Genomic DNA, 14143 nt, shown 5'->3' on the forward strand with positions numbered 1-14143 from the left:
TGCTGGATGGGGAACAGCATTAAGTATAAAGAACACCTATTTAAATGAACACACACATAAATGGCTGTAGCTCAGGCTAGCACAATTCACAGCAGGAGCTCCCCTTTAGCATGCTGTCTGAAAGCTCAAAGTGAGGCTTGGGGGGGGCGCTCTGGATGAAGGGACTAGGATCAGGAGGCTCCTCAAAGAGGTCACACACAGACCCAAACATTCACCTTCCTGTTGGGCTCATGGAGAGAGTACACTGGCAGGCCGTGCTTTTACTCTCCCAAGTCCATTTCTCACTCAGGCTGTGTTCCCCTCCCACAAAATACCCAGGCTTCCAACTCCCCCAGGAGCATCTCTCTATCTAGTTAATAGAATCACTGGCACAACTTCAAAAGGTTCTTAAAGGTAGCATTCAATATAGCAATCGAAGATGTATCATAATTGATTACAGTAGTTGATGCTGTTGAAGCATAATTATATTTATAGCATGACTATTATTTCAAATAAAACATCTAATTGGACAAAAATGTAAATATAACTCTAGAGTTAAATAAAATGTGCATTTACAAGCACACATACAGACACATTCACAAACGTACTAGGTAGTACATAGCCTCATACTACTACAGGTAGTTATAACAGCCTATAGCTACCATATAGCAACCTATAAGGTAAAAGCAACTTTATATTACTTGGTATATTTGTAAAATAAACTTGTATTTTCCCTTGATACATGAAGAAAAGAGCATGAATTTTGCCCAACAATTGATGCTCAAGGGAGGACAAACTACTGTACTGAAACTGATAATAAGAAAAGTTAAATTAATATATCTTGCTATAATCAGGAACTTAGAACTCTACCGGGCTAGTCGTAGAAAATCTTTTGTACAATGGTACAATGGTACAATCTTTTGTTCCAAATAAATGGATGCAGTCGGTTCCATTCATTATAATCCTCCAGAGCAATGGCAAGATGGGGCTTGCTTGGAAATTAGATGAGAAACTATACAACTTCTGAGAAGTATCACATGTAATTTAACAATTCAGTATTAGAGAGCAGATCTTCAGTTGTCCGTGCACAAGCATACACAAGGGTGTCAAGTGTGAATTCTAGGCATTTCCAGTTAAGATATTTTATGCAGTTCAGCTGAGAAAGACCGAACTGTGCTTGAGATCTGGGGACTGTCGGATTTGGTAACATTAGGCATGATGAATCCACATGAAATTACTATTTGTTCTTCTACTATAGCATTTTACAATTCCAACTTTGGAATTTGAGAGCTGTCATGGGTGGAAGCCACTAAGGAAATGCTAAGGATCCCTCTCTCACGGCTTTTTACGCTTTTATGTTTTTTCCAGTGCTTTCAGTTCTCTACTTTTTGCTGTTTGTTTCATATTTGGTTTGTTTGATTGGAATGTGTACTAACTCGGTATAATTTTTATATGCAGTTTATACATATAATTTATTACACTGATGTATAAATAATGCTAAAAAATGCATACATTTTATGGGGGGAAATTTAGTGCAGGTAAACAGAGAGTGGCATGAAAAGGAAAACTTGAATCCAATAGAGTGTTTCCATGGATGGAAGCATGTCTGCCTTTGAAGTGTGACTTTCTTGCATGCCTCCTCCTACTGCAGCCCGAAGTTGCTCCTGGGCGTCGGCATTGGGGGACATTTGGGCCTGCAGCAGGAGGGGGAGGCACAGCAGTTGTGCTCAATGAGTACAAATCCTTCCATCTGTGGAAACACTCCAATGGATCTAACCCAAAGATGGATGTGATTCACACAGGACAGAAATGAAACAAAAACAGATATCTGGGTTTGAAACAGCAGGGATGAAAAATTTGAAATCATCTCTAGTTGCCACCTTGTGCTTTACATTGTCACTTAGAAGTCCTCTGTGTGAAAATAGACACTTGATCAACAGGAGATAACCAGTGGGTTAGCCAAGGATTGGTGACCCGGAGTTGTTTCAAGAGACTTGCTATGAATGAGTTCGCAGGCAGTCAGTTCATGGTAGAGGGTATCTAAGACTTCAGAAATATGTGGTTTTCCTTTAAAATGAAGACAAAATGCAGATGGTAAATTAGCATGATAAGAGTGTATAGTTTCAGTAATAAAGGTTCTGTCTCTAAAATGCACTTGTAAACTGCAAAATAATAATGTGCATTTCCTGAAAGTTAGTATGTGAGAACACCTTATACTTTATGCGAAAATGATGCAGAGGGGAACAGCCTCTAGCTATTCTGCTGTTCCTTGTGCTTCACATTCTTTGATTATTAAATCTTCACCCTTGAGTAAACAAAGGTTATGTTTTGGAATCTATTACTCTGTATGTTGGTGCTGCACCATTCAACTAAACGTCTTGAAACTGTAGTCATAGATGGCTGTAAAGAACATTTCCTGCTTCAAATCAGAGTTAGGTTCTTGTCGCAGTGAGGGAAACATGGTAATCTAATCTAGTGTAGCCACTGTCTCTTTCCTGTCAAAACAGTAATACTTGATTATGAAAATTTTGGAAGTCATTTAAGCAGTGTTGAATGTGAAAAAAGAAAGCAAAAAACCGACACCGTTGGCAATACAAAGGAGGCAGACTTGAATAGAAAGATGGTAGGTTTCTTTACATTTTGGGGCTCAAATAGTTCCTGTCAAACACCTGCAAAACACAAAGTGTGCCACCTGAATAAGGGAGAATGGCATTTAAGCCTAAACACCAGCTCCACGGCAATTTCTTCTCTCCTTGAATCCCTGAAGTGTAGACACAATTATCCATGTTGTGGCATTCACCAAGTTATACATTTCTCTGCCTCCACTAGTCAATGGTGCAGATCAGACATGGGGGAAAATGCATGAATAAATGTGCCTAAATTTATAATGGACTGTGGAGATAGTAACTCTCCCTCCCTGTTATCAGTGATGTTCTGAAAGCAGCTTCATTGATCCTGAGGAGGGGGTTTATGCATGACCACTTTGTCCATGCAGTGTTGCACCCTGCAGACAACCAGCTGATTGTCTGGGGGCCAGGGGCGGGACCACTGCGCTCATGCTCGCTGTTCCTCCCCATATTTTCTGTGAATATGTGCAGCTGTCGTGGATACTGGATGTGACATGAGAATGCCATTTTGGGTGGCAACACTGACTCTTTTATTATTATTATCATTATTATTTGAATTATCCAAAACACAATCAATAAGCAGAGGTCACATGTTATTATTAATTGGTCTTACTAAGCTGATACAAGTTTCCACAGGAGACCTAAGTATCAACCAGATATCGGCGTAATATGTACGGTGTTCCAAGTAGCACCGTCTTTTGCAGTTCTGTAGGTGTTGTTGTTGTTGTTGTTGTTGTTGTTATTTAATCTTATATTCCACTCTCCTCTCTTACATGGGCTCAGAGAGGATAACAGCTATGAATAAAATCACATTTAAAACCATAAATAAAATATGCAAATTGATTAACATCTCTTGATGGCAGACCCATATTACCTAGCCCCAGCCCCATGACTCAAGGACAATATGTTGTTCTCCACTGACATATTTTGCACTAATGGTAGCTAAATCACATAACCACTTTGGGAGTATTTTCTGCCCCTTGCTTCAGCGAATTTACAAAAACAAAATTTAGAAGACACAAGATATACATAAAAATGTGCATACATATAGATGCCATTAAAATTTTATAAAGGAGCTGGGATAGAATCTAACTTAATATTTAAGACAAATAACTTAAGCAAAGTAGTTTTTCATCGAGTTTTTTTGGAATGTTTATAAAATAGCCAGATTACTATCTCCTTTTGTTGTGTAATGTTATTGCATGAAGCTGGAGTCAGCAACTTCTTTCACTAAGTAATGGAAGTCCATAAATAGACCTTCTACAGCATTTGTTCCACATGGATTTTTCCTTTTAAAATAAAGTAACCTCATCCATTCCCCATTCCCAAGATATTCTCATTTTTGTAAAACATAGCTTAGTATCTTAACTTGCAATAATATTTTCAAGCAAACTTACACCAATGCTCTCTAAATAAAGTTTGAAATTGGGGAGCACTCCAATAAGCTTTTTATTTATTTTATGTTTAACCAGCAGAAGCAGAATTAGGTCACAATTATCCCACCAACAAGGTCCAGACACATGGAAGCAAGGAAAAGCCAGATATTCTGGTTATGTTAAATTGTAAGTAAGTAGCTACGTTGAAAATAGTCGTGGAAAATGTTCCATGTGCTGGCACAGTTAAATAGCTTGAAAGAGGCAAAGAAAATGCACAGGAGCCCTTTCACTGTAGATCTGGCCTCCAAGGAGGACTGCAATGTACATATTTATTTTATCATCCTTTACTATAAATTAGATGTGTATAAATTAACATCTGCTCCTGCTTGTTGTACTGTACTCATGAGTGTTAGATCAGCCTAGGTCTGGCCTCTGACCATCAGAAACAGCTTGCCTGAAGAGGTCAGCAGGGCATCATTTCTACCAGTGTTTAGAAAGAGATGGAAGACAGTCCTATTCAGGAAAAAATTCAGTAATGTTTTAGGGCATATTTACAAGGTTTTTAAAAATTCTATCTTTCTCTACAGAGTTTTAAAAATTCAAGTTTAATCTTTTGTATGTGTGGCACTGACAGGTAGTGGATCTGTTTAGAGATTAATTTTAATGCGAATGACTTTTTAATTATTACTGGTGATGGGGTTTTTTTGTAAGCCACTTCGAGCTCTTCTGGAGATAGGCAAGATATAAATATTTCAAACCAGGTACCAAAGGATCCTGGAGTCAGATCTAGTATCCCAGACAATGACAAAAATATTGGGGAAGAAAAATATCACCTTCCCTAGATTTTACTGCTGTAATAATCATAATTGTTTATACAGCATTTGGGCTTATATAAAATACTTCAGACCTTAGTTCATTCAAATGAAGTTCAAGGGAACAAGCAGCTTGTGTTCATTCCTCTTTTGTACTGATCTTCCTCATATTGAAGCGAGGCTGAATCCACACTTACCGGCATAGCGGGGAACAGTCAGATTTATAGCGCCTTCCTGGCATGATTTCTGACATCATTGTGCCACTTTAATGTCCCTTAATTATGCGCAATTAGAGCTTTCAGACCAAACAGTCAGGTGAACTCTTGTATTGTATTCTCTCTTCCTCAACCCATCTTTGGCCTGCCTCCTCTAGTAAACTGGCCAGGGATACACTGTCTGTTCTAAAGGAGACACTTAAGGCAACAGCAACAGCTCAGTGGATTTTTGCCAGGGAGAGGGGAGGACTCTGCCAATGTAGTTTTCATAAAAACAGGAAATATTATCAAAGTACAACAGGTGTGATGTACTTTCTTTACAGAAGGATGCCGTTGTCCTCTGTATCACGATCTTTCATCTCTGTGTCAACTCCGTTCATCTTTACACTGAAGGGAGCAAAAGAACCATTAGGCTGTGGAATAACTAAAGAGAGGCTAGGCTTGGATTTGTTCCACAGTCTCTTATCCTTGCGCAACCTTGCTTGAAAAGAATAGGATGAATGCTTGTTTGCACAAATGTCACAGATGGGACCTGGTTATTAGAAATGTTCTCTGATTCCATGTAATTTAAAAGATTGAGAAGCACTGGATTTAATAGGATTCTTTCAAACGAAATTTTGGCCTTTCCCATAATCCATAGTATTATTTGTTAATGGTCTTTGTATTTACTTCCTGGTGTGGCTTTGAATAACATAAGCATCTTCTCCATATCCTGACACTCCACCCCAAAATTGTAAATAATGTCCTCTTCCAGCACACTACCTCCTTCCCCCACCTACAATTCTGCCAGGTGGACAGTCCCTGCTGAGATCACTAATTCACCAATTCTCTTTGCCGTTAGTAAAGTAGAGACTTAATGAGCTGTTGCCCTCTCACCTACACCTGGGCTCATTGAAATTCCTATCTGGAGCTGCTAGAATGACTTTCCTGTGACTTAGACTTTATCTGTGTATGCCAACTGCATGAGGCCCTCTGCCATTCCCTTAACACCATGCATGGTTTTACTTCCTTACCATGTTGTGGGTCACAGCAGGATTCCAAAGTGCTGAGCAAGATTTTCCCCAGGGCTCGCTTAGATATGTTCTATAAAGCACAAAACATTATTAGGGAATATTTAGGTTCAACTAAGTTTGTATGCACACATCTCTACAGAGACACATCAACAACACACTGGCTTTCTGAATTAAGTATCATATAGAATGTTACTGTAGGAGGGCCCTTTGTAATGCAACTTTGGATCAAAGAAGCCATGGAAGATAATTTTGGCATCGTTTTCACTTTAGATGTTTTGACTAGCCTCACAGGGAACTGATAAATATGAGACAGCAGTTTCAGAAGCTAGTTCTTATGCAAATAGATATTTGATCAAGAAATACACAGTGCAGAATACAAGTAGGAAGGGAGGTAACCAGGAGCATCTGAGCAAGGTTAACAAGACCAGCGCTGTGCATTTACCCTTCCTGTCCCCCCCCCATTACTTAAATCCTGGGCTTTTGGCCCTGGGCTCTTAGTCTATGGCTTCCAGTCTGTGATCCTCCATGAGTTGTGCTGGAGGAACCACGACATCCATATGGCTCATCACTTGCTCTAAGCTTAATGGTAGTCTGTTAGGTGGTATATACTTTTGCTTCTATTGTTTATTTTTATTGTTTATTTGCCTGTTCTCTGTAACCTGCTTTGAGTGTGGAGAAATTGGGATAAAAACATTCTGATAAACAAACAAGAAAAGATGGCCATGCCAAAGGTATTCAGAGGGGTATAAATGCATACCAGTAACTGATGAGTAGTCCAAGAAGCATAGGTGGGTAGTATATATGCCAGTACACACCACAAATGACACAGGCCAAGTTCACACATGGCCCCAGTGCATGAAAGGGTATTCCTTCCCCACCTTGCACAGGATCTTCAATGTGACCTAGGACTGATACATGGAAATGAAAACACTGGTGCAAGTAGCCTCCTCATGCAATTGCTCATCCCTTCTTCATGGTATATAAATGGGCTTATTCATCTAAACATGGTAAACAATGAAAAATTTACACAAAGCAGGAAGAGAGGGGAGAGGCGAGGCTAACATATGCTCTTGTGCTCTGTACATAACACACTAGTGCTTTCTATGAACTATGTTAGATTTGGAAATTTTGGATACCAATTGTTTTTACATTTGCAATTGTGAATGTAGAGAAGGATACTGTGTACTGAGCCATGTGAGTCATTTTGACAGAATCTTGGAACCAGAAGGATGAAGGCCATATCAGAAATCTGTAGAGCTGACACATTACAACCTAAGTCTTCATTTGCTATTCAGATGTGATCAAACTGTCAGATTTTGGCATATATTCACAGATGGATGAAAGGAAGCAATGTATGAGACATGAGGAGCGACAGGTGTTCAGGTACTCTGGTTTTGAGGGTGTATATCTAGTGTTGGGAGTGTGAGACAGGTGCCCAACCATCTCCTTGCTTGAGCTAGTGGAGGTGGTCTCAGAGGTAACGTTGAAGACACCTATACTGGTTGTTTTGGGGGACTTCAGCATCTATGCTGAGGCTACCTTGTTGAGAGCACTCAGGATTTCATGGTCTCCATGACAACCATAAGCCTGCCCCAGGTAATAACAGACCTCACACACTGTGCAGGTCACACTCTGGTGACCCAAACATGAGGGGACTGAAGATAGTCCCTTTCTCATAGACAGATCACTACTTGCTGAGGTTCAGAGTTACAAGGGTACCAAAACTCTGCAGTGGTGAGTGGTTAAGATGATCTGCCTTTGTATCCTGATGGATCCATTAGTGGATTTCCATTTTGATATGGTTGGCACTTCTGGAATGACCCAAGCAATTGACATGATTGACCTCTGGAATGACCCAAGCAATTGACATGATTGCTCCTAGACGCCCTCTCTCAAGCTTAAGAGCCTGGGCAGCCCCTTAGTTTACTGAGGGGCTGCAGACAATAAAAAAACCAGGGAGATGGCTAGAGTGACAGTGGAGAAAGACTCAGGACGAATCCAACAAGGCATGGGCTAGAGCTCATTCTAAAGCCTACTCTGTGGCAGAGACAGTGGCAAAACCCTAATATTTCTACACCACCATTGCATCTGCACAATGTAGGCCTGTAGAATTCTTCTGGGTGATCAGGGGCCTATTGGGTTCTGGCTTACAAGAGGAGTTGGACTGCACTGCATCCCACTGAAATCATTTTGCTAAACATTTTGTGGATAAAATTTCTCACATCTGCTCTGACTTAGATTCTATATTAGCAGTGACAGGATTGGATGGTCCCCAGATGTCAACTTGTCCAGTTGAGTGGATCCTTTTCAGTTTGACCAGTATGAGAATGTGGAGAGGATTCTTGAAGTTTGAGAGCTACTACCTGCTTGTATGACCCTTGTCCCTCCTGGCTGCTTGAATCTGCCTGAGTGTGTGTGTGTGGGGGGGGCTGGAAGACTGGGTTCAGGAGACAATAAATGCCTCCCTGAGAGAGGGGGTGGTCATCCTGCCTTGAAGCGGGCAGTGATGCATCCACTCCTTAAAAAACCTGCTCTGGACCCAGAAAAGTTGAATAACTAGCATCCACTCTCAAACATACCATTCTTGAGCAAGGTAATTGAATGAGAGGCAGCTAGGCAACTTCAGGAATTCCTGAATGAAGTGGATTGCTTGGATCCTTTCCAATCTGAATTCAGGCCTGGTTGTAGTTCTGAAAAGGCCTTGGTCACCCTGCTGGATGACCTGCCATGGGAGAGGAATGGGGTGTGTGTAACCATGTTAATTCTCCTGGACCTCTTGGCAGCTTTTGATACCACCAATCATGGTATCCTTCTGGAATGCGTTTCAGGGGTGGAGCTATATCCTGTTCTGGATGGGGTTGCACTCCCCCTAAAGGAGCAGGATCGTAGCTTGGGGTGCTGCTAGATCCAGGCCTCCTGTTGGAGTGGTGGCCAGGGGTGCCTTTCACCAGCTCTTGCTAGTAAGACAGCTATGGCCTTCCTGGGCAAGAAAGATTGTGTCACTATGGTGTATGGCCTGCAACATCTAGATCAGATTACTGCGATGCTCTTTACTTGGGGCTGTGCTTGCAAACTGTCTGGAAGCTATAGTTGGTACAGAATGCTGCAGCCAGAATGTTGACTGGAGTGGGTTGCAGGGAATGAATCACTCCAATCTTGTTCAATTTACACTGGCTCCCAGTTTGCTTCCAGGCTCAATTCAAGGTGCTGGCATCAACTTTTAAAGCCCTATATGGCTTGGGGCCAGCATACCTTAAGGGCTACCTTCTCCCACGTGAACCCACTCCAGTCATCTTTGGAGGTCTTGCTTAAAGTGCCCCTCATCATCTGAGACACAATGGGTTGCAACCTGAGAAAGAGCTTTCTCAGTTGTGGCACTGAAGCTTTGGAACTCCCTCCCTGGGGAGATTCATCTATCTCCCTCTGTCATTGTCTTCCACCAACCACTGAAGACTTTTTTGTTTTGTTTGGCATACCCCCAGTAATTTCTTATTGACCTCCTCCCTGGTTGTGTTGTGTTTGTGTATCTATATATATTTTTACAGTGCTGTTTTAATGTTAAGTGCTGTTTTAATGTTTTACATATTTTAATGCCTTGAAACCCTATTTGGCAGCATACAAATGTTTTAAATAAATACTCAAATGCAGTAAGGAAGAGACTGGGCACTGGGGTGACAAAAAATTATACTGGTTCCAGCAGACTGATCCAAGGCAGCTTTGTTTTTTGGTGCTGTAGCATCTTTAGACATTCATATGCTCAAGTACTTCTATGTATCACTGAAGGATCAAAATGTAGTTGGTCTAACTCAAGGTTAAGGCAGTATACTCAGTTCCCTATTACCGTAGATATCTACTAAGAATCTTGCAAATGTCTTGCCAGGTGGACTCTTAATATTCTTCCCAGGGTGCTGTCGGTCATCCTATTCATTAACAGCTTTTTATCACTACCTGAGTTATGATACATGACTGCACACAAGAGTCAAAGCACTGTTCTCACAGCAGCATGACACACTGCTTGATGGATCGTCTGCTCAGCTGGAATGATTTTCAAAAACACTGCTGGTCAGTGAGGGACCTGTCAGAATCCTGACACAGGATACAGCTATGCTTACTGTCAATCATAATCAGTCATACCACTTTCATAGCATATCCTTCATGGTTTGTTATTGATCTGAACAGGAAGCGCTGTCACATCAAAGACATGACAGCCCTACTAAATGAGGTAAGACAACAGGAGAATGCTACATTTATTCCCAACAAACATCCACAGAGTTCAGGCGCATTTTAAGCATGATGCAACAATGATCAGATTCATAATGGCAGTGAAGTTCTAACTCCATTGCACATACATTTGTTATATATATGCAGTATTTATTTATTTTTACAACACCACTTTCTCACAAAATATTACCATAGATACCTCCCCAAACACAATGAAAATAACTACTTAAATTATCCATCTGTAACATCTTGGTTTTTACAGCTTTTCTGTATAATTCAATAGCAAAGAGTACAGCAGCACCTTTAAGACTAACCAACATTATTGCAGCATAAGCTTTCGAGAGTTGGTTAGTCTTAAAGGTGTTACTGGACTCTGCTATTTTGCTACTGCAGACTAACACGGCTAACTCCTCTGGATCTGACTAATTCATGATACTTTTGATAATCTAGGAATGGTTGAAATTGAAAATAATCATAATAAAAATAATTGCTGGCCCAATAGCATGGGAAAGAAGACTTTCTTGAGTTTATATAACCACTGGCTCCATCCAAGTACCCTCTTTGTATGAGCTAATTTTGTTCTGCTTGAGACCATATTTTTCAAGCTATTTCTAGTGCTTTGCTATTATCTACTTAGTGTGTCATTTTTCCTCCATTTCTTTCTCCTCAGGATTCTTTATACACTCTAGTGCACATGAATTTGTATGTGCATGTATGAATGCCAACTGAAATGGATGCTTATTAGCATCCTTTGTATATTATTAATTGCAGTGTGTGCAGTACAAGCACAATGTTTACTCTGTGCTAACCTACTTAATTCAGGTTCTTGATTGGCTGGTGCAAGCAAATATCTCCAGTGCCCTCCTCTTAATTCTATCTTTCTAGGCATACAAGTACAAATTAATCTGGCACTATGCTCCCTCTGTAACCCCGTAACAAAAACAAACTAGGCTACCCTCAGGTAAGACAGAAGTCTAAAGTGGTAAATAACCAGAGGGTAAAGAAATATTAATAATCACTCTTGCTCAAGAATTCATGAATCTCGTATTAAAACTATAAGTCTAATAACATATACAACTCATACATATGTCTACTTACCACTTCAGCCCTCTGTAACCGCGCCTTGCCTTCCTGGGGATTCTAAGTTCAAGCTCTGACTTTGCCCCCCTTGTTTTTCTGCTGTCTTTCTTGGGATACATCTTGCCTCCTCCTGCCATTTTAGAATTCTGCCTGCCTTCTTGAGATTCTAGACACAAGACCCCAACTGATAGCTTGCTTTCCTAGGCATCCAAATGCCTTTTGGTATCCATGCTGCCTGCCGTCTGGGACTGCTAACCTTACTGTGCACATGTCACTTTCCTATCACAAGGTAAGTCATGAGCATATGCAAAGTGGCATCTGCAGGGTCTCTGCAAGGAAAACAACGAAAGTCATGAAACTAACATTTGCCGAGACAAATCAGAATCTGTGATCTGGATATCAGTTTCACAAATTAACCATATTTATATCTGAACCACATCATTGCCTCTTTGTCTGTCTGCTTGATCTTCCATAAGTACAGAATCTGATGTTGCATCAGAGCTATCCAAAACCTTGAACTATAAGCAAATGAGTCTTTTTCCAGCAAGCACAGGCTTTAATAAACTACTATCACCTACTCTCGTGAAAGATCAACTTTGGACCTAACTCACAGTAACTAAACAAAAAGGAGAATTGAAATGAAGCTGTGCGGGACACTGAAATCCTACCTCTTACCACTGGAAGACCTGTTTAGCCCCATCTTTGACTTTCAAGATTTCAGCTTTTAGAGGTTTGTGGAAATAATGTCAATATCAGTACCGCTAATGGGAAGTCACTTCCACTATTCTTTAGACTTGTTGCCAGATTGTGTCAAATGCCTAATTTGGCCCCACTTATTTAGCACACATGCCAAATGCATACTAGTTGTGTGCATTTGGATATACCTGGGCTGAAATTATACTTACAATCGGCTGTTTCAGGTTGCAAATGACATACATCAGAAATGACACACAGAACATTTCCAAAATTCTGAGAGTAACAAAGATTTATCACCTGGAATTTTGAGAGTGTTTTGGGGAAGCACAGGAAAGATGCCAACTAACAGCTGATGGTCAAGTAGACACAGAAGGCCTCTGGTAGGTACACTGGATGTACCTACTAGAGACCTACTAGATGTACTACTGGAGGCCTTCTGAAAAGATACAAAGATAGGCCCATCCTAATGGAAAGGCAGTATCAAAACTAGCTGTTTCCTCACATTATTTTCTTTTCATACCAGATCCCGGAGTTGCTGAAGAAGCTGCAGTACATCCAAGAGTTTTTCTTCCACCAATGATAGCCTTACTCTCTCTGTTTCCAACATCTGCAACTCCATCTTCAGCAATTCAGTCTCCTCCATCTTCTGCTGCAGCTCCCCTAGCTGTGGGCCCTTCATCTGGACAACAGATGATATGAAAAGCGCTGTCACACATGAAACCCTTCATCTTCAACCAGAGTTATGCGTCTCTGAAGCCTACTTGAAAAACCAAGTTAAATTTTGCTAAATGGAAAGTGTCAATGAAGAATATAATCACTTGCAAGGTTATGTAAATATTTACTCTTCTGTTTAATTGAAGTTTCATGGATTATTTGATATATGCCAAGATCTTCTAGATTTCCAGTGTTGCCACTCTGAATGTATTTTGTCAATTCACGTATATAATTTCAGAGGCTGGGCTGCCCTCTGCTACCACTAATTTGGTTCCATAGCTTCTATAACACCTATATGCATGGTGTACGTATTGCAGCAATAATAAAGCCAAGCTCTCAATCAGTGTTTTTCATTCTCCTTCAGCCATTAGTATCTGGCAACACAGTTACTAAATACATGCTTAGCTGCACAACTGTGAAATACTTTTGATTGCTTTAAGTGGATCATTAAGCAGAGGAAAAATATTGGCATACACATTAACTTTGGCAGGACTGCCTAAGTGACAACGTTAAACGTGCTTAAGAGCTGGTTACTTCCTTAAGTTTAGTAATTTAGTCAAGTACTTTGTTGATTTGCAAGACTCTTCTTTTTGGGCTGCTCCTGAGTGTGCTCTTGTAATCAAGATGCTGATTCATGAGTGTCTAATGATGAAAGCATGAAGCAATATTAGCTACTACTGAAGGCGGATTTCAAATATGGAAATCACTGTATGATTCATATGGTATGCATGGGGAATACTGGGTAAATGGATTCCAGAGGCTGAAACCTAGGTCAACTTGGCTCAAACTGCCATGTAGGTAAGGCATCTACATGCAAGCACCCTGCACCTGTTTTAGTCGTCATTTGTTGGTATTAGTCAACTATTGTGCAATGTGGATGGTCACATTATTTTATTTGTTTTCGATTAAAGCTGGTGGAAGGATGCTGTGGGCCAGGATTTTGTGATGCTTTGACCAAGGTATTAGAGCCTGCCTTGGGGGTGGGGGTGGGGATGCTCAGTTTAGGTATCTGGTTTCTCTTTAATACTTGCTCAGCTCTTAACAGCTTATACCCTGGAAACTCTTTGTTGGACTTTAAGGTGCTACTGGACTTGACTTTGATTTCATTTTAACATCAGACCATTCTTTTTTATTACACTGGGCAAATAATCAGTGCAGCATTTTAAATATTACTCTTTGCAAATGTTTGTTGCAAATGCAAGTCTAAATGGTTTACTTTTTAACACTTTGGGACAAGTCTGATGTTTGCCAGTTCTTGCTAATTTTTGTTGCATTTTTAAATCTTTATTCCAGCTCATAACATGTGGTCTTTGGAGAAGGAAACTGAACAAATATAGCAAGGGGTCAGCATAGTTTGAAGAAGAATACATTTTTTAAAAGGAATTGATTTTATTTAGCAGGGAAATACTA

At 40.4% G+C, this 14143-nt stretch overlaps 1 protein-coding gene across 1 annotated transcript in view; it reads right to left on the minus strand.

Moving 5' to 3' along the window:
• Positions 1 to 477: 477 nt before the first annotated feature.
• EFCC1 (EF-hand and coiled-coil domain containing 1) overlaps positions 478 to 14143 on the minus strand; it is a 93959-nt gene continuing 80293 nt past the window's right edge. The window contains exons 6-8 of the mRNA XM_054975361.1: positions 12540 to 12698; positions 6023 to 6092; positions 478 to 2046 (exon numbers count right to left, since the gene is read on the minus strand). Coding sequence (XP_054831336.1) covers positions 1913 to 2046; positions 6023 to 6092; positions 12540 to 12698 — 363 coding nt within the window. The 3' untranslated portion in view covers positions 478 to 1912. The remainder of the gene's footprint in view (positions 2047 to 6022; positions 6093 to 12539; positions 12699 to 14143) is intronic.

Source organism: Eublepharis macularius, chromosome 4 (genome assembly GCF_028583425.1).
Source record: "Eublepharis macularius isolate TG4126 chromosome 4, MPM_Emac_v1.0, whole genome shotgun sequence".
Classification (NCBI taxonomy): Eukaryota; Metazoa; Chordata; class Lepidosauria; order Squamata; family Eublepharidae; genus Eublepharis; species Eublepharis macularius.